Source organism: Sorex fumeus, unplaced genomic scaffold (genome assembly GCF_029834395.1).
Source record: "Sorex fumeus unplaced genomic scaffold, SorFum_2.1 ptg000048l, whole genome shotgun sequence".
In the NCBI taxonomy this organism is placed as follows: Eukaryota; Metazoa; Chordata; class Mammalia; order Eulipotyphla; family Soricidae; genus Sorex; species Sorex fumeus.
In genome coordinates, this window is record NW_026606105.1 from 5,049,929 (window position 1) to 5,073,310 (window position 23,382).

The 23,382-nt window shown below is 44.2% G+C and overlaps 2 gene segments (V, D, J or C); both read right to left on the reverse strand.

Moving 5' to 3' along the window:
• Nucleotides 1–9,005: 9,005 nt before the first annotated feature.
• Nucleotides 9,006–9,558, reverse strand: LOC130032388 (T cell receptor beta variable 5-1-like). The segment is given in 2 exon segments: nt 9,006–9,379; nt 9,510–9,558. Coding segments are annotated over 2 exon segments (423 nt in total).
• A 4,410-nt stretch (nt 9,559–13,968) lies between these two features.
• LOC130032389 (T cell receptor beta variable 5-6-like) lies at nt 13,969–14,555 on the reverse strand. The segment is given in 2 exon segments: nt 13,969–14,369; nt 14,498–14,555. Coding segments are annotated over 2 exon segments (450 nt in total).
• Between the last annotated feature and the right edge of the window lie 8,827 nt (nt 14,556–23,382).

A 23,382-nucleotide genomic window follows, 5' to 3' on the forward strand; every position in this document is an offset into this window, starting at 1 on the left:
CTGTCTGGTTCTCTCTATAAACCTCTTCTGAGTTTTTAAGAAATAGAAGTTTCAGATCCTCTTTCAGAAATATGTTTTAAAGAATCATGTGGGTGGTACAGGTAAGAGAATTAAGTATTGATTCTCTCTTGAATTCACTCTTGATTAAAATAAAAAGCATTTGCCTTTAAAAAGTTGATATTACAGTTTTTAGCTTCCAGGTTATTGGCCATAATTTATCAGTCAGTGCAACTATAACCTCAACTCTATCATGTCGGTCTCCACAACTGAGAGGCCAGAACTATGTCTCTAAGAGGACTTTGCTATAGGTCCTCAGTCTCTCCCTCAGCTGTTGATGGTTTTCTTCCTGGAAATTCCTCTTCCCAGAAATCTATAAATGGGTCAGATAATTTTGGAAAAAGATATTAATAGGAATTAGACAAATGGTATTTTATACTACAGCTCACTTCAAGAAAACAGAATATTGAGGAGAAAATTCTGGAAATGTCACTCTAATTTTAGTAGGTTGACTGTGCAGAAGATGTCGTATGAACAAAGGGACACCTGATCAACATATCTCCCAGCCACAAAGGACACCGTGGGAAGCACCTGGAACCTAGACCTTAGAGATTTCCTATTCATTGTCAAGAGCAACGTAGTACAGTTATTATGACAGGGGACTGATTTCTCTCAAATGGTCCTGGCTCCTGTCAAGGAGAACCAGAGATCAGGGAATTTATAGAACTGGCTTGCTCATCCATTCATTATTCATCATTCATTCACCTCATCATTCTTTATGAAAGGGCACTCATAAAGAATGAGTGCCAGGAACAATGTGTATCGAATAGGTGAGCTATATTGCCTGCTCCCTTATATTTAATACTTGTTTATTCAAACAAATAACCTCACTAGAAACTTTCAACTTAAATAAATCCTGGGCCCACAGGCAGTAGACTACAGGCAATCTGATCAGACTTGAGCTGGAGGTGAATTGCGAAGCAGGGCTTAGCCAGCTTGGACTTAGTTCCTTCCTTCAACTCAGGCCCTGGTTGGGTCCAGGTCTTGCTAAGACTCCCCAACAGGATGTCAGCGCAAGTGAGTTTGCAGTGCATGACTGAAAATGCAGAGCTCCAGGCTGCTGACACTGAGAATCTGCAAGGCTCTGCTGGGACCCATGGGGGCAGGGTGCCCGGTGTTTTTGTGCAGAAAGGAGGCAGCCCTGCAGCGCTGTGGACAGACTGCTGGCGCACCAGTACACAGATGTCTGGGAGGGCGCAGCTGACTCCAGCGTGAGGTGGAAGCGCTCAGTCTTCTCTCTAGAGGCGCTGTACCCATCTGCCACTTCTCCTTTCTCCACCATGTTGGCTCCAAACGAGTAATAGACCAGCTTCAGCCCTTGTCCTTTGTCTTGTCGGTACCAGTACATGTTGTCATGCTCCATATCCTGGGCACACATCAGTGTCACATTCTGTCCTGTTTTCAGGAGCTGGAATGTGGGGATCTGAGTGACACCAGCCTGTCCCAGACCTGTGGACAGAGGAAGTGGATGCTGCAGACACAGCTGAAGACTGAGCATGGGACTGGGACAATGTCACCATGAAGGGACTCACCTGCCTGCAGCAGCCAGAGGGTCACACAGGACAGGAGAGGCGCTCATGGCAGAGGCAGGGGAGAGGAGGGTCTGCTGTGTGTGTGTGTGTGTGTGTGTGTTTGTGTGTGTGTGTGTGGCGTGGGGGTGTGCAGACTCTCAGGGACTCATTCTGAGGTGTCACTTTTGGCCTAGAATCCCAAAACCCAGCCCGAGGCCACACCTCTTTCCACGGAGCAAATGCACAAGTGTGCTGCTTAGAATGAAAGCAACACTCCTCTAAATTACTAGTTCTTTCCTTTGCAGACCTGTTTGTGAGTTCTACTTTATTCATAAGGGGAACTTTTCACAACTCCTGGAGCGATAGCATAGCGGGTAGGGCGTCTGCCTTGCACGCAGCGAACATGGCCAACCCGAGTTTGATTCCTCCGCCCCTCTCGGAGAGCCCGGCAAGCTGCCGAGAGTATTCGATATGCCAGACACAGTAACAACAAAGTCTCCAATGGAGACGCTACTGGGCCCGCTCGAGCAAATCGATGATCAATGGGAGGGCCTTTACTTTTTACTTTACTTCACAACTCCATGGCCTTACTCATGTGAATATGTCTGTGATTCTGAGGATTTCTAAGAAGTTTTATGGATTCCCAGTGGCCTTTATGATGTCTGTGACCATGTGACTCTGTGTGAGATCTCTATGGGACTTGTTTCACTTGTTATATTGTCATCACATTCATCAATTTGCTATGTAGTTTTCTTCAGAATGCAAGGTCTGTCCAGTAACACTTGAGGGCAGAGTTTTCTTTGTCAGATCAAGCCTCTGAGGACAGGACTTAGGAGCCGGTGAATTACAGACCAATGATGAGTATTGGCCAAGGGAGGAGCTCCAGGTTTATTGGAAAACCCTTTCTTCAACATAGTTGGAGAGGTGCATGTCCTGATGAAATAACAGACTGTACTAATCATATAATGAGATTCAAAGGAGATCAAAAATAATTTATTTCTTTGCACAAAGTATCAAAGTTAGAAATGTACCATACTTCATTCAATACTCTGATGTTGGTTCATCAGATTCATTATGGTGTTGAAACAATGTGATCCTGAGAAAGTTACTTTCCTTCATGCATGTAAGTAAAACAGTGCTTTACCTCAATGATTCTGTAGAACTAAATTCTCTCCTATAGAGAGAAACTGCCCTTTGCACGGCTGAGCATGGCCGGCTGCCAGCCTACCTGACTGCTGCTTCCTGGGTTGGCCAGGGGTGTTTTTGTGCAGGAGGCAGCTGAGCAGGCAGGGCTGTGAGGCTGCTGGCACAGAGGTACAGGGCAGAGTCGGCCACTTCCACGGAGCTCATGCTCAGCTCAGAGCTGGAGTTCTTCTTGAACTGTTTGACTGAGAAGTGAGCAGGGATGTCTCCTTTGTTTCTCTCTACCCCACTGTAATACTCAATGAGGAACTTGGGGCCCTGGTCCAGGACCTGTTGGTACCAGTACACAGATTCATGCCCAGATTCATAGTTGCATGTCAGGGTCACTGGCTGATTCCTTGCTTTGACCAGGTGTCTGGGGCTTTGAGTGACCTCAGCATCCACAGGACCTGTTGGGGAGCAGAGAGAAAGGGCTGAGGCAGACACAGGGGCGCCTCCTGCTGCAGCCCTCATGGGGGGTCAGGGGGTTCCCAGGCTCGGAAAGTCACAGCCCAGACCCATCCTGCGTCCAGGACTCACCTTCTCCCAGGAGACTAAGGGCCACCCAGCAGAGGAGCATGGCAGCCTCAGGGCCCAGACAGCCCCTAGGGCAGGTCAGGCTCCAAACTCTGTTCTCCTGGTGCTGATAGGAGCCTCTACTGTGACTGTGTGATGTCACTATGTGATGTCACTGTGTGATGTCACTATGTGTCACTGCAGGCGGTGCCCTGGTCCTCCCTAGGCAAAGCAGAAATATGGTCTACATGACTGTTTTTTTTTCTTCTGGGTCCTCAACAAAGGGTGCACATGGGCTGAACAAAATTCTCCTGACCCATCCTGAACCCAACTTCCCACCCAGCTTTTTCCTATAAAGTACCAGGAAAATGGATCACTTTCTGCTCACTGGGTCAAGATAGAGCTACACTTCCCAAGGCAGAGGACTGTGTGTTATCATTTTGGTGTCCCAGGTCCTCCACAAGGAACTCAAACCACCTCCCCAGTATAGGCAGGAAAATATTCCTCTACCAGGACATGTCTTCCTCCAGGCAGCCTGGTAGTAAGTGGGTCCACAGTGCCTCCTGTTGACCGAAAGCTCGAAGACTCATAGATTGTAGAATAACACTGTTCTGTCCTTCCTGCATAACCTCAGGAATAGTTGATAGTTTATTGGACTGAGGAAAAGAGAAAAACACCTTAAGAGGTATCTTGCCCTTGAGCAGTCAGAAAGGGTTTTCTTATGTTGATTTGGCTACCTGACTGGGTGGAGTGTCAGCCCAGACTAGAAGGGAGCTGGAGAAGGAGAGAGCAGGGCTGAAAGATGGACTACTGGGAGACTAGCAAGGAGAACTTGTGCTTGAGAGAACCTAGGCCCTCCATAACATAAATTTCTTCTATGGGATAAACTTCCTGGTAATAAACTGCCACTAAGATCAACCAGCCTGGCCCTCGTCTCTTCCTTTGTCTACCCTTGGTCAACAGCCGTTTCGATCCAGGCCACACACAGAGGCTCTAGGGCACTGAACGCGGGCGGTGAGATAGAGCCGTCCAGAGAGCCCGTGAACACACGACCTTCAGCGTGCATAGTTTTTTACAATAGATGAACTCAGATTAGCTCTGTTGCCCATGTTGTAGCAGAAACACCCCAGCAAACTCGTCCCATACCATGAGCTTATGCTCTACTGCACCCAGCCTCACTAATTTAGGGTTAAAATCAACACTAGATTTAACCAGATAAGGTAGAAAGTAGAGGGACCAGCGACTTGGTGGAGTGAATTACAACATTATATTTAGTTTGCTGGGATGGACCGGGGCTGGAGCAATAGCACAGCAGTAGGGCGTTTGCCTTGCACCTAGCCAATATGGCCGACCCGAGTTCAATTCCTCTGCCCCTCTCGGAGAGTCCGGCAAGCTACTGAGAGTATCTCGCCCTCACGGCAGAGCCTGGCAAGCTTCCCGTGACATATTCGATATGCTCCCCGTGACATATTCGATATGCCACAGTAACAGGTCTCACAATGGAGACGTTACTGGGCCCGCTCGAGCAAATCGATGAACAACGGGAGGACTGTGACCGTGACCGGGATGGACTGGACCTGTCAGAAGAATTCAGCCCATGGAAGTAAAGTTTGGTGCTTCCAAGTGGTTATTCTTGAGAAACATTACTTTTCACTGCTCCTCCCATCAACCAAGTCTATGTGTTTCCAAAACTAAATGGTGAAAAAGTTTTAGATAGTGTGGAATTTGCTAATGTAAAGGTAAAGGTAAAGGCCCTCCCGTTGATCGTCGATTTGCTCGAGCGGGCCCAGTAACGTCTCCATTGGAGACTTTGTTGTTACTGTGTCTGGCATATCGAATACTCTCGGTAGCTTGCCGGGCTCTCCGAGAGGGGCGGAGGAATCGAACTCGGGTCGGCCATGTTGGCCGCGTGTAAGGCGAACGCCCTACCCGCTGTGCTATAGCACCTCCGCCCCGTATGTATACATATTCTACACGTTTATTTTTGCATTTATAAAATCTTGAATACATAATGTATGTATACATACTCCACACATTTATTTTTGTCATCATAAAATCGTGGAATATTAGAGTGAATTATAGAATAGATCAACCACACCAATATTTTCTCTCATTACCCAGAAATATTGGTGCACACATTCCCATAGAAAGTCTCTCTTACCCTTTTTGTCCACTTCAAGGAATATCCTAGTTATGAGAATTAAATATATAGATGTTGGAATATAGCTCTAAACATTTTAGGTTTAGCATTGGTATGTCTATTCTCCTCTACCACAAAGAGTTTAGATTTTACTGGTAATACCCATCACAGTACTCCTGAAACACCTCCATTTCTCTGTGTTTAATGGAATTTAGCTCTAAACATTTTAGGATAACATTTGTATGTCCTGTTTCCCTTGCCGCGGGGAGCTTAGGTTTATCACAGTGCTCCTGAGGCACTTCCATTCCTCTGTGTTTTTTTGTTTTGTTTTGTTTTGTTTTGCTTTTTGGGTCACCCTGGCGATGCACAGGGATCACTCCTGGCTTTGCACTAAAGAATATTTCCTGTCGGTGCTCGGGGGATCACATGGGATGTTGGGAATCGAACCCAGTTCGCTGCATGCAAGACAAACACCCCACCCGCTGTACTATTGCTCTGGCCCCACTTTTTTTTTTTTTTTTGCTATTGCTCTGTGTTTATTTGCAAACTCTTCTCTGTGCTCTCTTCCCCAACCTATCTACCACCTTTAATTCCTAATCAGACTCTGTTAACTTTTAAGGTCATATTCCTCAGAAATCTATAATTTCATATTTGTGAATGAAATATTGCTTTTCCTCCTTTTCTTATGTCCTTTTGCACAGTTTACTTTAAAGCAATGTCTTTTTTGTATAGACACATGATGACATTTAATGCGATGCTTTTGTAACTTGGGAGTTAATTGACTCCAAATAATATTCACTCTGGGGCATCTGCTTCCTCAATTTAAGCCTCAGTTGCCCTTACTTCTTAACACCCCCCCAAAACAGGGTCCTGACAAGGGATTGAATGAATGGACCCAGGGCAAACTGTGAGCTACCCTGGTATCAAAATGGGCCAGGCCAAAGCACCACTATACTGAGCTATAAGTTAAGAGCATGATCATGGACAAATTCTGTCATGATCCAAGAAGTAACAATGAGATTAGGACCCTGCTAGGATTAGGAAAGACTAATCTGGCCTGCGCACTGTAGTCTGAGGTCTATAGTGAGATGGCCCCAGAAGAGCCATCCTATAAGCTTAATGTATCTCTTACTGTGTCCATACGAAATGAGTAATACTATCAATGTATGTTTGTTGGACTAAGGAGAGGAGAAACACACCCATATTTTGCCCTTAGACCAGTCATCTTGCTGGATGAGAATCTGTCCTAGAAGAAGCCTCCCCTGAGGGAAGGACCTTACATTCACGGATTGTATGATGACACCTATGTGTAATTGTTCCCTAATCCCTCATGAGGGGGGATTTAACTGAGTTGGTTAGAGTGGGGAAGGGAAAGAAGAGGAGGAGGAGAATCAGAGGAGAATAAAGATGAGGTTGGAATAAACAACAATTGAGATTAACCAGCCTGGCACTCCTTTCTTCCTTCTTCTGCTCATCACCATCGACCTCCCTAGGGCTGGGGGAAGAGGCGTGGACATTCATATTTTATTTTTTGAATGCACAATAGCTTTTGTACTCATTTAGTTTAAGTAATAAAACGGCAAGTTGCATACTCCAGGCAGCAGTCTTGCACAGAAAACAATCTGATGCAGTTTGACAGGTGAATATTCTGTTTTAAACTCACAGCTGACATGGAGCCAGGAATATGCCCAGTTGGAAAGCAACATTCCCTGAAGATGCAGGATCTAGAAACTAGAACACAGAGTGGAAACCAGTGAGCAAGATTAGATTAAAAAGAGAATTTGGATGGGGGAGACAGTACAATGAATAGAATGTTCCCCTTTGCATACAACCATCCTAATTTTGGTCCCCAACAGCACTTTTGATCCTCCGAGCTCTGCCAGGAGTATTCCCTGAGCATAAGGTAGGAGGAAGCCCAGAGCACTGCTCGGTGTCAGTCCAAAATAAAACAAAACCAGAATTTAAAACGCAGTGTAGGGAATCTATGAGATATCATCAAGAGGAATAAAAATGAAAATTGTTGGTGCCAGAAGGGGAAGTCAAAGTTTGAGAGAGACTAAAAGCAGAAAGAGAATCAAGGGGTTCCCAAGTAAGGAAACCCTCATAAGACTCATAGCAACTAACTCCACTGACCAAAAAGGAAATAAATGATATATCCAAAGTGTTGAATAGAAAAGACCTCCAATCAGGAATCTTCTAGCCAGCTCAAATATCCCTTAAATTTGAAGGAAAAACAGAAAGGTTTCAGACAATAGCAAAGGAGGGTACCGAAAAAAAAGGAGGGTCCTAAGTGTCCAAATAAGTAGAAACCTTGCCCTGAACTTGCCTGGAACTCTTTTCCAAGAGTGGGTTCTGGATTTATCTACTCAGAAGAGAGAAGGCATATAGCAGGAAGGGGGACCCAGCAAGGGATGGCCAGGGAGAGATTGTTCCTCTAGCCTACCCTTCCCTGAGTGAGTCCTTCTCTGGTTGTAATGTAAAATTAGAACTGCGCGTTGTTCACAGGGACACCTGGGACACAGGTCTCATTTTAATAGTGGTTTTTTCTTTCTGTGGAAATATGTGATAGTAGAGTTATAACACTGGAAATTAGAGGCAGACAGACAGGGTTAGATGCCAGCTTTTCATCTTAATAGCTATTTCACTTGGTCAAATTCTTTATCTTATGAAAAAAGTTCCTTCAATATTTTTAAGTGGGAAAAATAATTGCATTTGTGATAAAGTAATTTTATGATTTCTAATTTAAAGTTTAAAAACTGAAGGACTTTTACTTGGCAGACATGAAAGAATTCATTTCTACCTGCCTGGAGCAATTCTGCAGTTCAACAACTGACCTACATATGTGAGAGACAGTTGCCAAAGAATCACTGTGATTCTCTCTAGAGTAATTACATTATGTTTGCTCTCTTAGGCCAATAAAGGGTGCAAGTCAGGAAACAAGCTTATTTTTCACTGTCAATCTCATGAGAAGCATACCTTGAAAATGAGCAAAGGATGGTCCCTTTAATGTTTGTTGAACAACAAACACTAGAGATTGAAATCATTTCAGTCTCATTTCTTTCCAGACATTGCAATGCAGACAGGTTTCTCCATGGCAAATATTCCCTTCACACTGGTGTATATCTGGGAATACACAGCTGGGATCCTGATATCTATAGAGTCTCCCTGAAGGAGTTCACTGAACCCAGCTCCACAAGACAGAGGAATGCAGAAATATGGCACATAGGCTTATTGTGTCATTTGGTTTGACACAGCAGATCAATGAATACACTTTGTTGATTCATCTATTCCTTGAAGTTTTCAGAAAAAAAGGTTGAGAAAATTATTGAAGATTCATGATGCTCCAAGTCCTGCTAATCTGAACTAGGAAAGAAGACAGAGGGACTGTCTTTGGGGGTAGATGGAGAAACATTTCTGCTGAGGAATGACAATTGTCTTTTTATTTCTTGTCCCTTTAGTTTTGAAACGTGAAACTTGGAAAGTTATTTCCCCTCAATCATATGCACAGGTGGAAAAAAACACATGACCTGAGCTTTTATCAAGTCCTCTCTGGTACAAGAGGACAGAGATGGTCCTCTAAATAGTCTGAGTGCAGCCAGTTAGTTGCCTCCCTCATACCATTTCCTGGGTGGCCACGGGTGTTTTTGTGCAGGAGGCAGCTGAGCAGATAGGGCTGTGAGGCTGCTGGCACAGAGGTACAGGGCAGAGTCAGCCACTTCCACGGTGCTTATGCTCAGCTCAGTGCTGGAATCCTTACTGAACTGTTGGACTGAGAAGCGATCAGAGAGGCTGCCTTTCTCATTCTCTTGCCCATCAAAACAAGAAACTAGGAAGTCGTGACTCTTTCCCAGGGCCTGTTGATACCAGAACACATACTGGTGCCCAGATTCATAGTTGCATGTTAGGGTCACTGGCTGACTCCTTGCTTTGACCAGGTATCTGGGGTTTTGAGTGACCTCAGCATCCGCAGGGCCTGTTGGGGAGCAGAGAGAAAGGGCTGAGGGCAGACATAGGGGTACCTCCTGCTGCAACCCTCAAGGTGGGCAGGGGGTTCCCAGACCTGGAAAAGCACAGCCCAGGCTCCCCCTGTGCCCAGGACTCACCTGCTCCCAGGAGACCAAGGGCCACCCAGCAGAGGAGCCTGGAGCTCATGGCAGCCTCAGGGCCCAGACAGCTCCTAGGGCACAGCAGGCTCCAAGGTCTGTCCTCCTGGTGCTGATAGGAGCCTCTGCTGTGATGTCACTGTGTGATGTCACTGTTCGATGCTCCCCTGCCTACAGGCTGTGCTTTGGCCTAGGGTCCCTGTCCTCAGTATCAATTCTCTCTGTGGCATTCCCTTCTTATGGGGTCCCTCAGTAAAGCCCTGGAGAACTGTCCTCGGATGCCCTCATGTACCTTGCTCTCCTCTGCCTGTTCCTGCCTGTTACACCAGTACTCCCCCTATTGCCCCAGCCTCTGCCTCTACTTCCTGTGTGGTTGGACCATGGACTCCCAGTGCAGACTGAGGCTCCAGGTGCCTCTGTTCTGCCTTGGGCTGTGGGAGTGTCACCAGAGCCACCTTCTAGGACAGAATTACTGAAGTGACATCCATGCTCTTATCTCCTGGATCACGGTTGCCCCCTCCAGGTTCCTGGAAACACGTGGCCCACAGCGTCTCCATATGGACAAATAAATGATCAGCAACAGAATCTCCCTCTCAGCCTTAACCAGCCATTTCCTAATGTCATGGCCTGTTGAATTGAAATTGATTTTCAAATCCAGTTTTAAACAGTGGAGTGAAAGGATTCCAGTGAAGAGTAATTACTATGCTAAAATGAGTGAGGCAAACAAGAACCTTCAGGCCACCAATAAATATCAAGGGAAAGACACTTGGTATGGTTATCCAGAGCCCAGCTTGAAAAATCAGATTTACACACTCCTATCTATTGAGCATAATTGTCAACCAAATTCCGTCAGTTCCCTTCGTGTAAATGTTGTATGCTTTCCCCACTTAGTCCCATATTTATAAACTCCAGAAATAAGTAATGATATGAACTATCCATAAGGTAGCTGTACATAGACTGAGACTCATACCCAGAAACATCGGTGTATATACCCCTAAAACTGTAGACAACACCTTTCCTATCACTGTGCATCTTGCAAAAATATAAAAAAATGTCTTAGCTGTGAAAATCATACTCCTCTACATAAAACTGATTTTCACTAAAGAACATGCTTTATTTAAATAAGAATCTCTGGTTCTGCTGACCACGGGCTTACAGAGATGTTCCTTGCACTGCCTGACAAGGAATCTTTTCTTTTAAGCACATTGGACCAGGAGTCTCAACTCACATCTAGTCTGAATCCTGAATGAGGCACCTGAGAACTGAAACAACAGAAACTGCTGCCTCTCAAAGTCCCTGAATCAAAGATTGTTCTTCCAGCAGTTTGTCTAGGAGAACTAGGTAGCAACACTAATTAGGTGAGTGGCCCAAGTGATAGGGGACTAGGAAGAGCACTTTCTTGGCTTATGCTAGATGCGGTGCATGGCCCTCCACATCTGCATGCTGTGGACCTGGTGGCAGTTGAGCATTTTCGGGTTGACTCACTGACTCCACATCTCCCAGAATCCAAGTGTGACCCCCCCCACAAAACCAACCACAAGGACTATAACAACAAAATGACTCAGATTTCAATCCTAAAATCTGAGAATTAAATGTGCTTCACTTGAAGTTTTATCTCCTTGTCTTAGTAAATTAGCAAAGACATCATCCTGATTACACCTCCTAAATAGCTGAATATTTGTTCTGTGGTTACATTCTGGGGAACTTGGAAGATTCTGGATACTCAGCTAATTTAGGAAGCAGAGAGGCTGATAGTTACTCACTAGAAAAGTGCATGATGGATGGAGGAAAGGACTATCCTGGCAAACCATCTTTCAGTGATCTCTTATTTCAGGTCACTGCACAGTCTACACTTTCCAGTTAAAAGGTCACGTCTATGCATGGGGTGAACCTCTTTACCACATTGTCCCCACAATGCCATAAGACAGATATGTCACAAGATCATCTCTGGTCAATAGATTTTAGTTTATCAACAGGTCACTGTGCAGATCATCTATAAATTCATCACAAAATTTTTTATTCAGACAACCTGGCACGTTTACTCGGGTGTAACAGAACTGACCCAAGGATGTATCTAAGATGCCATCACATCTTCGGGCCCCTTGCTCATGGCAGGGTAGGGAAGAAGGACGATGTGTGTCTGGTGCTGACATGGCCATACTCTTCAGAGGTTGTTCTGAGGTGTTTGTTTTCTTTTTGTCTGTGCCCCAAACCATTTCCCTTCTCAAACAGCATTAAATAAAAATAATGTCCAAGTGAGGTTCTTAAAATGACGAGTACTAGCTACCATTTGACCCAGAGATACCACTCCTGGGAATATATCCCGGAGAGGCAAAAAATACAGTCAAAATGACATCTGCACTTGTATGTTCATTGCTGCACTATTCACAATAGCCAAAATCTAGAAAAAACCCGAGTGCCCAAGAACAGATGACTGGTTAAAGAAACTTTGGTACATCTACACAGTGGAGTATTATGCAGCTGTTAGAAAAGATGAAGACATGAAATTTACACACAAGTGGTATTACATGGAAAGTATCATGCTAAGTGAAATGAGTCAGAAAGAGAGGGGTAGACATAAAAAGATTGCATTCATTTGGGGAATATAAAGTAACAAAATGGGAGACTAACATCTAAGAATAGCCAAGATAAGTACCAGGAGGTTCACTCCATGGCTTGGAGGCCAGCCACACATGCTAGGGGGAAAAGTAGCTCAGAGAGAGAAGGGAGCACCAAATAAAGGGTGTTGGGAAGACCCGCCAAGGATGGGAGATGCATGCTGAAAGTAGACTATAGATCGAACATAATTGCCACTCAATGCCTCTTTTGCAAACCACAGCACCCAAAAGGAGAGAGAGAACAAAAGGGACTGCCCTGCCACAGAGGCAGGATGGGATGGGGGTGATGGGGGTGGGAGTGATACTGGGATCCGTGGTGGTGGGAAATGGGCACTGGTGGAGGGATGGGTACTCAATCATTATATAACTGAAACCCAAGCACACAACTTTGTAAGTCTACAACTATATCTCATGATGTTTCACTAATAAAATTTTTTTAAAAAATGAAGAGTGCTGTTTTATTTTATTTGGGGAGTTTGGTTTGGGTTTTATTTTGGTTCTGTGCTCACCATTCCTATGAGTTAGAACTTGGGGGATCATAAATGGTTTCGGAGATTGATGGTATGTGGCGTCATTGCATGAAAGACAAGCACCTTCCTCCCTGTACTATCTCTCTGGCCCAAGAGTAAAACTGACATATTTCCTAGTTGTTTCTATTTTGAGATTGTTTGTGAATTGCTTATAATTCAGCCATGTGGTTTAACTTTCATAATTCATTGGATTAATTTGTGCATTTAGGTCTAATATGCTGAGGAAAAATGAGTCGCCTTATGGGTCTCCAATCCTTTCACCAAGCCCATGTCCCGCATACTCTGCGATTTTTTCTGATTTGCTCTGTGGACCCTGTTGTAATGATCCATCCACCTACTATGGATTTCGGGTGGTCATACTTCACTGTTAATAACTAACACTTTTGGACTCATTTTGATTTATGTCATGTCAAATCAGTGAGAGGATATTACACTTGTACCAAGTGTAGTACAAGCAGATGATCGACTGAGACAGGTGACCAGATATGTGAGGGACAAGACAGACATAAAAACACTATTCTGATCACCTGCAACTATATTCCTGGAGCTTTGGCAGCTCAGTAATTGACCTGTATATGTGGGAAGTAGTGTCCAGAGAACCATAGAGATCAAGAGGGGAATAATTACGCACTTGCTATTATAGACCCCAAAAGTCTCCAGGTCAGAAAATATGTGTATTGTCACTATTTATTTCAAATAATGCAATACTTGGTATAAAAATAGGTCTCTTGAGTGTGTACTGAATAGACAGTAGGGACCAAAACACAATCATTGATTTCACATCTTCTCATGGCCATTGTATCATGTATAGAAGGGAGCTCTTTCCATTCCAGATGGAAATTCCATTCACAATGCTGTGTACCTGGAGAGCACATCTGGGATACTCCTGCCCTGATCCCATGGATGGAACTCCCAGGTCTCTGTCCATGAGACACCTAGGGACAGGTCTTGCATTTTATTGTTGCTTCTTTTGGTGTTAAGCATCAGTGAATCTTCTTTACATGTGTTGTATCTTCCTTGAGGTTGTCAGGGAAGAAATTGTAGAAAATCACTTAGGATTCAAATTTTCCCAGTTGTGCTAATCTGGAACTGTAAAAAGGAAGCCAAGGTAGGGAACTGTCAATAGGAGGAGGTTAGGGGAACATCACTCCTAAGAAATAGCAAAAGTGTTTGATTCCTTGTTTCTCCAGTTTTGAAACATGAACCTGGGAAAGTTACTTTCCCTCATGCATATAAACTGGTAAAACACTTTTCCTGCTTGACTGAAGAGTATTAAACTCATCTCCAGTTACTGCCATAAAGAGAATTTCCTTATACTCTGGGCCCTGCTGCCTGGCAGCCTCCCTCACGTTCTGCCACTTCCTGGGCTGTCCAGGGGTGTTTTTGTGCAGGAGGCAGATGAGTAGGCAGGGCTGTGAGGCTGCTGGCACAGAGGTACAGGGCAGAGTCGGCCACTTTCACGGAGCTCACGCTCAGCTCAGAGCTGGAGTCCTTACTGAACTGTTGGACTGAGAAATGATCAGGGATGCTGCCTTTTTGATACTCTTGCCCACTGTAATACTGAACAAGGAACTTGGGACCCTGGTCCAGTGCCTGTTGGTACCAGTACACGTTATCATGCTCGGATTCATAGTTGCATGTCAGGGTCACTGGCTGACTCCTTGCTTTGAACAGGTATCTGGGGCTTTGAGTGACCTCAGCATCCACAGGACCTGTCGGGGAGCAGAGAGAAAGGGCTGAGGCAGACACAGGGGCACCTCCTGCTTCAGTCCTCATGGTGGATAGGGGTTCTCAAGCCTGGCAAAGCACAGCCCAGGCCCCCCCTGTGCCCAGGACTCACCTGCTCCCAGGAGACCAAGGGTCACCCAGCAGAGGAGCCTGGAGCCCATGGCAGCGTCAGGGCCCAGACAGGCCCTAGGGCAGGGCAGGCTCCAATTTCTGTCCTCCTGCTGCTGATAGGAGCCTCCGCTGTGAGGTCACTGTGTGACGTCACTGTGTGATGTGCCTCTGCTGCAGGCTGGGCCCTGGTCCAGGGCACTGCTGGTCTATCATGAGATTCTGGTTGTCATTTCTTCTGTGAAGTCCTTCAAAGTAAGGTGGGTGCCTTTCAGTCCATGCACCTTATTCACAGCCTCCTTTTTCTGATCCCCATTTCTCATTTCAGCTCCCTGGCTACTTTTCCCTCCTTTTCTGCTCCTGCTTCTCTGCTGTTGAATGAAGTTCCAAGTACATTTATTTACACTCCCAGTGCTTAGGAGGCTGGATTAGTTCATGTACATTCCAGAATATTCTGTTGAAACCAAACTACCTGCCTAGTCTGCCTTGGAATCTGTTTTTCTCCTGAGCCCATGACAGTTTCCTTCCTTGGTGCCTTGCAATTCGTGGGTTTGTAGCGCCTCCAAGTGGCCTGAAATTCAGCCTGATGGATTCACATCACATGCTGGAGCGATAGCACAGCGGTAGGGCGTTTGCCTTGCACGCAGCCAACATGGCTGACCTGAGTTCGATTCCTCCACCCCTCTCAGAGAGCCCGGCAAGCTACCGAGAGTATCTCGCCCGCACGGCAGAGCCTGGCAAGCTACCCGTGAAGTATTCGATATGCCAAACACAGTAACAAGAAGTATTACAATGGAGATGTTACTAGGCCCGCTCAAGCAAATCAACGAATAACGGGAGGACCGTGACCATGACGGATTCACATGTGACCAATTCAATTGCAGAAATTTCCTCAAAGCCCCTCTCCACCAACTCCCAAGTTACTCCTTTTCAGGGATCATTTTTCTGCTTTCCCAGTTGGACCATCTCACAATCCACTGTCAAGTCCTTGGAGGCAAAGATTTCTAAGGGAATGTTTTGATAATGGGATTTATTGTTGCATCATTGTAAGACTTATGCTAGATGGAAAGAGACAAAACAAAGGCATTCAGACCATGAAAATAAAATTTTTCAATTAAGAGCATGTAGGATTCCTGTCTTCCGAAGCTTCTCTTACCATCTCAATTACAAATGTCACATTTAGATATTTAAACCATTTCTACATTTCAGTTGATTCACTCTACAGAGAATGGTCATGTTTTTGCATTTATTTTTCTGAATTATAAATCCTTGAATCTCTGTCAGCTGACTTAGTTGGGTTTTGTTATAGTTCAGGGAAATTCATCCAGGACTGACCTTTTGTTCCCATTGCCTGGATATACAATATTCCTAATATTAAAAATCTCTTCTTATGAGTCTTTTTCCTTCATGCATAAATTAAAATATCCTAGTTATCAGAAATTTATATATTGACTTAACACTTCCCCATGTTGGAGAATAGGCTATATTTGTTTTAGTCCCATAGCACTTGACTATGACATCACACAACCTATGATATTTGTTAAACATGTGAACATTCCTCTATAAACAAAGGCTGACATCTCAGTTGTGGAGGGACAAATTCACCCTCACATATTCTGAATTCCTATCACGAAACTCAATACAGACTCACAGGACACCAAAAGCTACCTTTCATCACCAGCCAACTGAAGACTGACTGGGAACAGTTCCCTCCTGTGTTTTTTTCTGACTTTTACAATGAAGCAATATTATTTTAGAATCAAATGTTCTGGATGTTATTCATTATAATGCTCCATGAGTCATAAATTGAGTCTGTTAGATAAGACTTACCCAGGAGAAAATGTGCAGAGAGACCATTTTTCCAGATGTGATCACAGAACGGATGAGACTAGGGACCTTCAAATTTGCTCTGTTGTAACTTCATCCTAGGAGACTTGAGATCCTGGGTTCTTAGCTGAAAAATGACTGAGAATATCAGCTCTCAAGGGAACAAGTTGTATTTTGTAGAGGGGAAGGATATCAAGGATAATTTTTTTCAAGTATTTGACATGATTTTGGCTCTTTTGGCTCTCCGCTCAAATTTTGTCAGGGATCAAGTATATTCTTATGTTCCTCCACAAGTATCTTCTTTTAAAAAAAATCTTTGTTTTGTTTGGACCTATACCTGGCAGTGCTTAGGGTTCCTCCTGGCTTTACATTCAGGGATCACCTGTTCATTGGCTGGGCACCATACGAGATGCTAGGGATCAAACCCAAGCTGGCTGCATGCAAAGCAAGTGACACACCCACTGTATATCCTTCTGGCCTTTCGGGTATACTCTTGGGGCAAGCATCTCTCTAACACTCTCTTCTGCTATCACCCCCGATATTATGCCTAATCCTGAAACTCCAAGGACGAAACTCTCGTTTGTCATCAGATCAGAATTGCTGAGCTCCAATTCTGTGAATCATGCTGTTCTAGATTGGAAACTTACTTTGCTGAGAAATTAGAGCCATGTTTCCTAGAATACCCTTTCATTTCAGGTCCTGGTTCATTTGTTTGTCCAGGAGACATTACTATGGAATTTGAAACACAAAAGAAGCAAAAGAACCCCAGCTTATTCCTGAAGGTTGAGTTCAGACTGTGAGTACCAGAGACAGGTTCAAAGGTGTCCAAAAGAACGATACTGGAATAAAGAAAAAGTTTGATAGCTGTGAAGACAAAAGAACAGAGACAGAGTCATCTCCACTTCAAGCTCTAGTTGTAGCCGGTCTGGCCAACACTCTTCATCAGAACCTCAGCACATCTGAATTCATAGTGCATGACTGAAAGTGCAGGGATCTCGGCTGCTGATGCTGAGAATCTGCAAAGGCTCTCTGGAGCCCATGGGGGCAGGGCGCCCTGTGTTTGTGTGCAGAGAGGAGGCAGCCCTGTAGCACTGTGGACAGACTGCTGGCGCACCAGTACACAGATGTCTGGGAGGGCACAGCCGACTTCAGCGTAAGGGGAAAACTCTCAGTCTTCTCTCTAGAGACACTGTACCCAGCTGTCACTTCTCCTTTCTCCACGCTGTTAGCGCCAAGTGAATAATAGATCAGCTTCAGCCCTTGTCCTTTGTCTTGTCGATACCAGTACATGTAGTTATGTGCCATATCCTGGGAACACATCAGTGTCACACTCTGTCCTATCTTCAGGAGCTGGAATGTGGGGGTCTGAGTGACACCTGCCTGCCCCAGACCTATGGAAGAAGAAGTCGATGCTGCAGACACAACTGAAGTCTGAGCATGGGATGGGGACATTTTCACCATAAAGGGACCTTACCCAGATCTCACCTGCCTGCAGTAGCCAGAGGATCACACAGGAGAGAAGGGGGTCGCTCATGGCAAGGGCAGCGGGCAGGAGTGTCTGCTGTGTGTGTGGTGGTTAGGCTCCTTATGGACACATCATGAGGTGTTGCCTTCTTGTCTGGGCCCACCCCTCCCAGCCCCTGTGCCAAGGCCCTGCCTTTTCTCAGAGAAAGTGAAAATTCATGCACAAATGTGCTGCTTTCAATGAAGAATACATTGTCATGTATTGTCTGTAATAAGATGCCTTGTCATTTTCTTTGCCAATTTGTGACTTAGATTCTTCAATTACATGGTGTCATTTCCATAATGCTCCAGATTTATTCATGCAAATATGTCTCGTATGTTCAATTTAGTAAGAAGCATATGTGCTCCCGGTGCCTTGACTCCTGCGTCTCAGGTCTTGATTTGTTCTCTGATTTGATTACTGACCATGGGGTTGTGTACCTGCTTTGGATTTCCTCCTGGGTTTCTATCCACCTGCTGAGCCTCTGACACAGGCAATCACCATGTGAGAACTCAGAGTTCTTCAAGTTTGCTGTATTCGAGGAGAAGGGACACTGCAATGCAGCAAGAGCAAAGGGTCGCTGAAACCACTGCAAAGAGGTGGGAAGATGCGGGGAAGGGGGAGTGGTAGGTCAGTGAAAAATGCTGGTTTCGTTGGCTACACTATGTTTTCACTTCTTGTAAAATTGATGGTACAAATGATACAGCAAATATAAGGGAGTTCAGAAATACTGAATGTGATTGCAAGCATACACGGTGCTTGGTTCAATATTCTGCCATTACATCCCTCGGATCAATTAGGATCTTGGAAATCTAGTCTGAGATTTATAGCGAGTAGGCCCCAGGAGAGCAATTTGATAAACTTAATGTATCTTTTACTGTTTCCATACAAAATGATATATGAATGTTTATGTGTTTGCTGGACAAGGAGAGGAGAAATATACCCATGAGATTACCCTCTTGGGTGGGTCATCCTGCTGGATGAGACTCTTTCCTAGAAGTAGCTTCCCCTGAGGGAAGGACTTTACCTCTGTTGATTGTGACCAAACCTACCTGTAAGCCCCTCATGCTTTGGGATTTAACCCTCATGCTTAGGGACTTAACTAGGCTGTGAGAGCGTACTGGGGGATTCAGAAGGAGAATGAAATAGAATGGGGAGGCATAAGAAGGAGAAGTACTTCAGGAGCAGGACCCAAGAAGAGGATGAGGAGACCCAGAGAGAGAGAGAGAGAGAAGCAGGAGAATCAGAGGAGAATGGAGATGAGATTGGAATCAAGTGCAGTTGATACCAACCAGTCTGGCCCTCATTCCCTCCTTCCTCTTCCCTTTGCCATCCACCTCCGTGGGGTGGGGGAAGCAGCTCGAGACTGAAGGCTGCGAGAGAGAGAGAACCGCTGAGAAGCCCTTTCTTATTTTATTTTTTGAATATACACCAACAAGGCCGGAGCAATAGCACAGTGGGTAGTGCGTTTGCCTTGAACGCAGTTGACCTGGGTTTGATTTCTCCACCCCTCTCGAAGAGCCTGGCAAACTACCGAAAGAATTCTGCCTGCATGGCAAAGCCTGGCCTACCCATGATGTACTCGATATGCCAAAAACAGTAACAAGTCTCACAATGGAGATGTTACTGGTGCCCACTCAAGCAAGTCAATGAACAAGGAAAGACAGTGCTGTGCTACACCAATAGATAAACAATAGATTATTCTTCACAGCTATCAGCAGTAGTAGTACCATTTTAAAACAAGTTTAGTGTGTGCATAGGAAATAAGGTGTTAGAATATTTAGTGGAATAAATTTTAGTGTAATCATTTAAATTACTACAGTCTTTTGAGATAAATGTATTTTCTGTAAACAATCTGACATTATTGAATGGAGATAATAAAGAGATAGAGTTGGGGGGAGAGAAGCCAGGAGGAAAACCCAAGCAAATCAAGGCATTCATGTTCTCTGTTGAAGGTTTAAGAAAATTCCTCAGGAAACTACTGAAAAGCAGAGACCAACAGAAGAGCGCTTTAACAATTACTGAAAAGTAGGAAAAACATACAAAAATTCAAACATAAATCACTGAGATAAACAATACTAAACAATACAAAACAATAAAGATTCAATAGAGAGACTCTATGGCAGAACAACTGAAGCTGAAGATCAAATCAGTGAACTTAAAGGTTAAGGTAGCAGAAATGATAAATTAGAAGGAAAAAATGAATTCAAACTGGAGGTAATGTAAGTGATCTAGGGGGAATAACATTCATTTATCTCTCTTCCAGAAGAGAGAGGAAGAGAGAAAGTAGAAAAATCCTAATTTTGAGATAGCTGAGAATTTCCTCAAATTGCCTCAAATTGAGGACAACAGATACACAGATCCAGGAAGCTTGAAAAGTAACAAACAAAATTAACTAAAACAGAAACTCATGATCACATATTGCAATTCAAAGGCAAAAGTCAAATAGAAAGACAGGATTCAAAGAGTCAAAAGGGAAGAACAGAGTTCATTTACAAAACCTCATAATAATAGGGGCTGGGGTGATAGAACAGTGGGTAAGGCATTTGCCTTGCACACGGTTGACCCGGGTTCAATTCCCAGGATCCCATATGGTCCCCTGAGTACCGTCAGGAATAATTTCTGAGTGCAGAGCCAGGAGAAACCCCTGTGCATCGCCGGGTGTGACCCCCCCCAAAAAAAACCCTAAAATCCCATAATATAGAAGATATCTCAATGGACTACCCCCACAAAAAAAGGACATTGTATATCTAAAGTTTGGAAGAAAAAACCTCTGATCAAGAGTCCTCTCTTCTGGGAATGCCCTGCCACAGAGGCAGGTGGGATGGCGGAGGATGGGGGGTGGGAGGAATACTGGGACCCGTGATGGTGGAAAATGGGCACTGGTGGAGGGATGGGTACTTGATCATTGTATAACTGAAACCCAAGCACAAGAGATTGTAAGTCTACAACTGTACCTCATGGTGTTTCACTAATAAAAATTTTTAAAAAATAAAATAAAACATTAAATAAATAAATGAGTCCTCTGTCCTGCTAGACTATTACTCACATTTGAGTGATAGAAACATTCTCAGACAAGCAACCATAACCATAGGATGATTCTGAGTTGTCTTCACAATCACCCTCCTTGCTCGAAACCCACTGCCTGCCCTTCAGTGGGTCCCACACATGTGCCCAGGATTCTCAGAAAGACACACAGCAGGGACCCCAAGAAAGGGCAGACCAAAGAGGCTCTTCCTTTGCCCCTTCCCTGGGTGAGCCCTTTCCATCGTCATTGCCTATGATTATATCACAGGGGCCCAGGAGACAAGGTCTGATTTTAATGCAGGAATTTTTAATTTAGCATTTAGTATTAAAGTATCAAGTTGTAATCAAAGAACTTAGGGGCAAACAGTTTGGATTTCCACTACTGAATCTATTAGGTATCTGACTTGGTCAAAATTATTTACTTTTAGAATAAGTTCCCTCAGTTTAATGTGAAAACAGTAATACATTGACCCTTTAAGTTTTTAACTCATAATTAATTAAATTTAAAAAATGAAGAAATTGGTATATAAAAAATTGCCAGTAAGTGATAACAGTATGAGACTTCTACCTGGAACATTTGAACCCAGTTTGTGCATAAAAGACCATTTGTTTTTTTTAATATGGGTTTGACTTGCACTAATTTGATAGATGTTCACCATTAAATATTTAAAATATTTAGCAAACATTTAATGTTGATGATAACGTTTCTCAAAAAAGGAGAAATGTACTCTTGTTACTAAGTAAAAAAAAATTTCTTTTTGAAAGAAATTTACATAAGAGAAGTGCGAGAGGAAAGAGAGAAATAAGGGTTATAGAGAGAACAGGGGTTTCTCTAAAGGGGAAAATGCAAAGAAGAGAGAGATTCTTATTGAAGAGAGAACATGGGGTAGGGGTGCAGAGCCTGGATGGTATTTAGGAGGAAATGATATACAATTCCACCAAATTCTCTTGGCCTGGAGTTCATCTTACTATGTATGACCTTTAGGAGTCCCTTTAGTTCCTTCTTTTTTGAGGCTGACCCTTTTCTGGGTGGCACTTCAAAAAAACTCAAAAACTGCATCTTAATGAAATGCAGTCTCCAGGGTGAGGCAAATGGAATGTAGGCTACTTCAGGTCCAGCAATTTCTTTTTTCTTTTTTCTTTTTGGCTTTTGGGCCACACCCAGTGATGCTCAGGAGTTACTCCTGGCTCTGCACTCAGGAATTACTCGTGACGGTGTTCGGGAGACCATATGGGATGCCAGGATCCGAAACCAGTAAATGCTCTCCCCACTGTACTATCACTCCAGCCCCATTTCTTCTTAAACTTTGTTTTCCAAAGGAGGCTCTGGGCTGAGGAAGGCCTTGATTTTCCCTGAAGTCATGTTGCTCCTGTACCTCTAAGGTTGAGGGCAGAGATCACCAATGGAGTCTTCAGTTCCGTGATTCTCAGGCAACTCAGTGCTCCTCATGCCAGGGGGTTGGGGTGGCACCCCCTCCTGCATCTTATAGATTCCTCTTGGCAGGGAATAGGGTGGCACCCCCTTCTGCAAATCCTGGAAAGGATTAATGCTATCACTGGGAACATCAATCAGGAGGACTGAGAATCCGTGGGGAGAAGTAAAAGAAAAAGGCAATGGGAGAATGTCACCTAAGGACAAAAAGTATGCGAAGTTAGTCCTCTGTTTCTGAATACTCCCCTTAAAGTATGGGAAAGACTCTGACAGTAATGCCTCAGGTTCTAGGTATTTCTAGGTATTCTTGGCTTTAGTGCCAGTTCTCTCCCCTCCCTCCCCAAGGGAATATTCAACCCTGGGAAGTTATTATCTGCTTAAGGACTCTGCTGAAATAGACTATAAAAGGGAAAAAATGGGTCACTTTAAAATACTAGCAGAAAAGCTGCCAAGCATCTTTTCATGCAAGTTCGTTATTGTATTTGTTTGTTCTCAGCTGTTGATGAGAAAGCATATCTGAAATGAGCCAGATAGCCTTGGTCCTGAGGGACACTGACCAGCTTCTGTACCGGAAACTAAGTTCTGTAATTAAGGCCACTGTCACTGTCACTGTCCTCCCCTTGTTCATCGATTTTCTTGAGTGGGCCGAGTAACATTGTCAGACTTGTTACTGTGTTTGGCATATCAAATATGTCACCGATAGCTTGCCAGGCTTTGCTATGCAAACGACATACTCTTGGTAGCTTGGCAGGCTCTCTGAGAGGGGTGGAGGAATCGAACCCAGCTCGACCAGGTTGGTTGCGCGCAAGGCAAACGCCCTACCTGCTCTGTTAACCCTAGGCACGGTGGCCAAGTAATTAAGGCCATCAGTGGATATTCTTTGCTTTGAGTCATATGCTCCATAATGTCAGGGACAGACCTGGGACATCATTTAAGATTTATAATATTTCCAGTCCCCCTCTGGTTCTATAAAAAAGACAAGTAGGGTCTGACTATGATGCAAGTTTAAAGAAACACAGATTTGGAGGAAAATAATGTGTTTGAGATCTTACTCCTCTTGTCCAGTATTTGATCCTGGTAATATTACTTCCCATGAAGT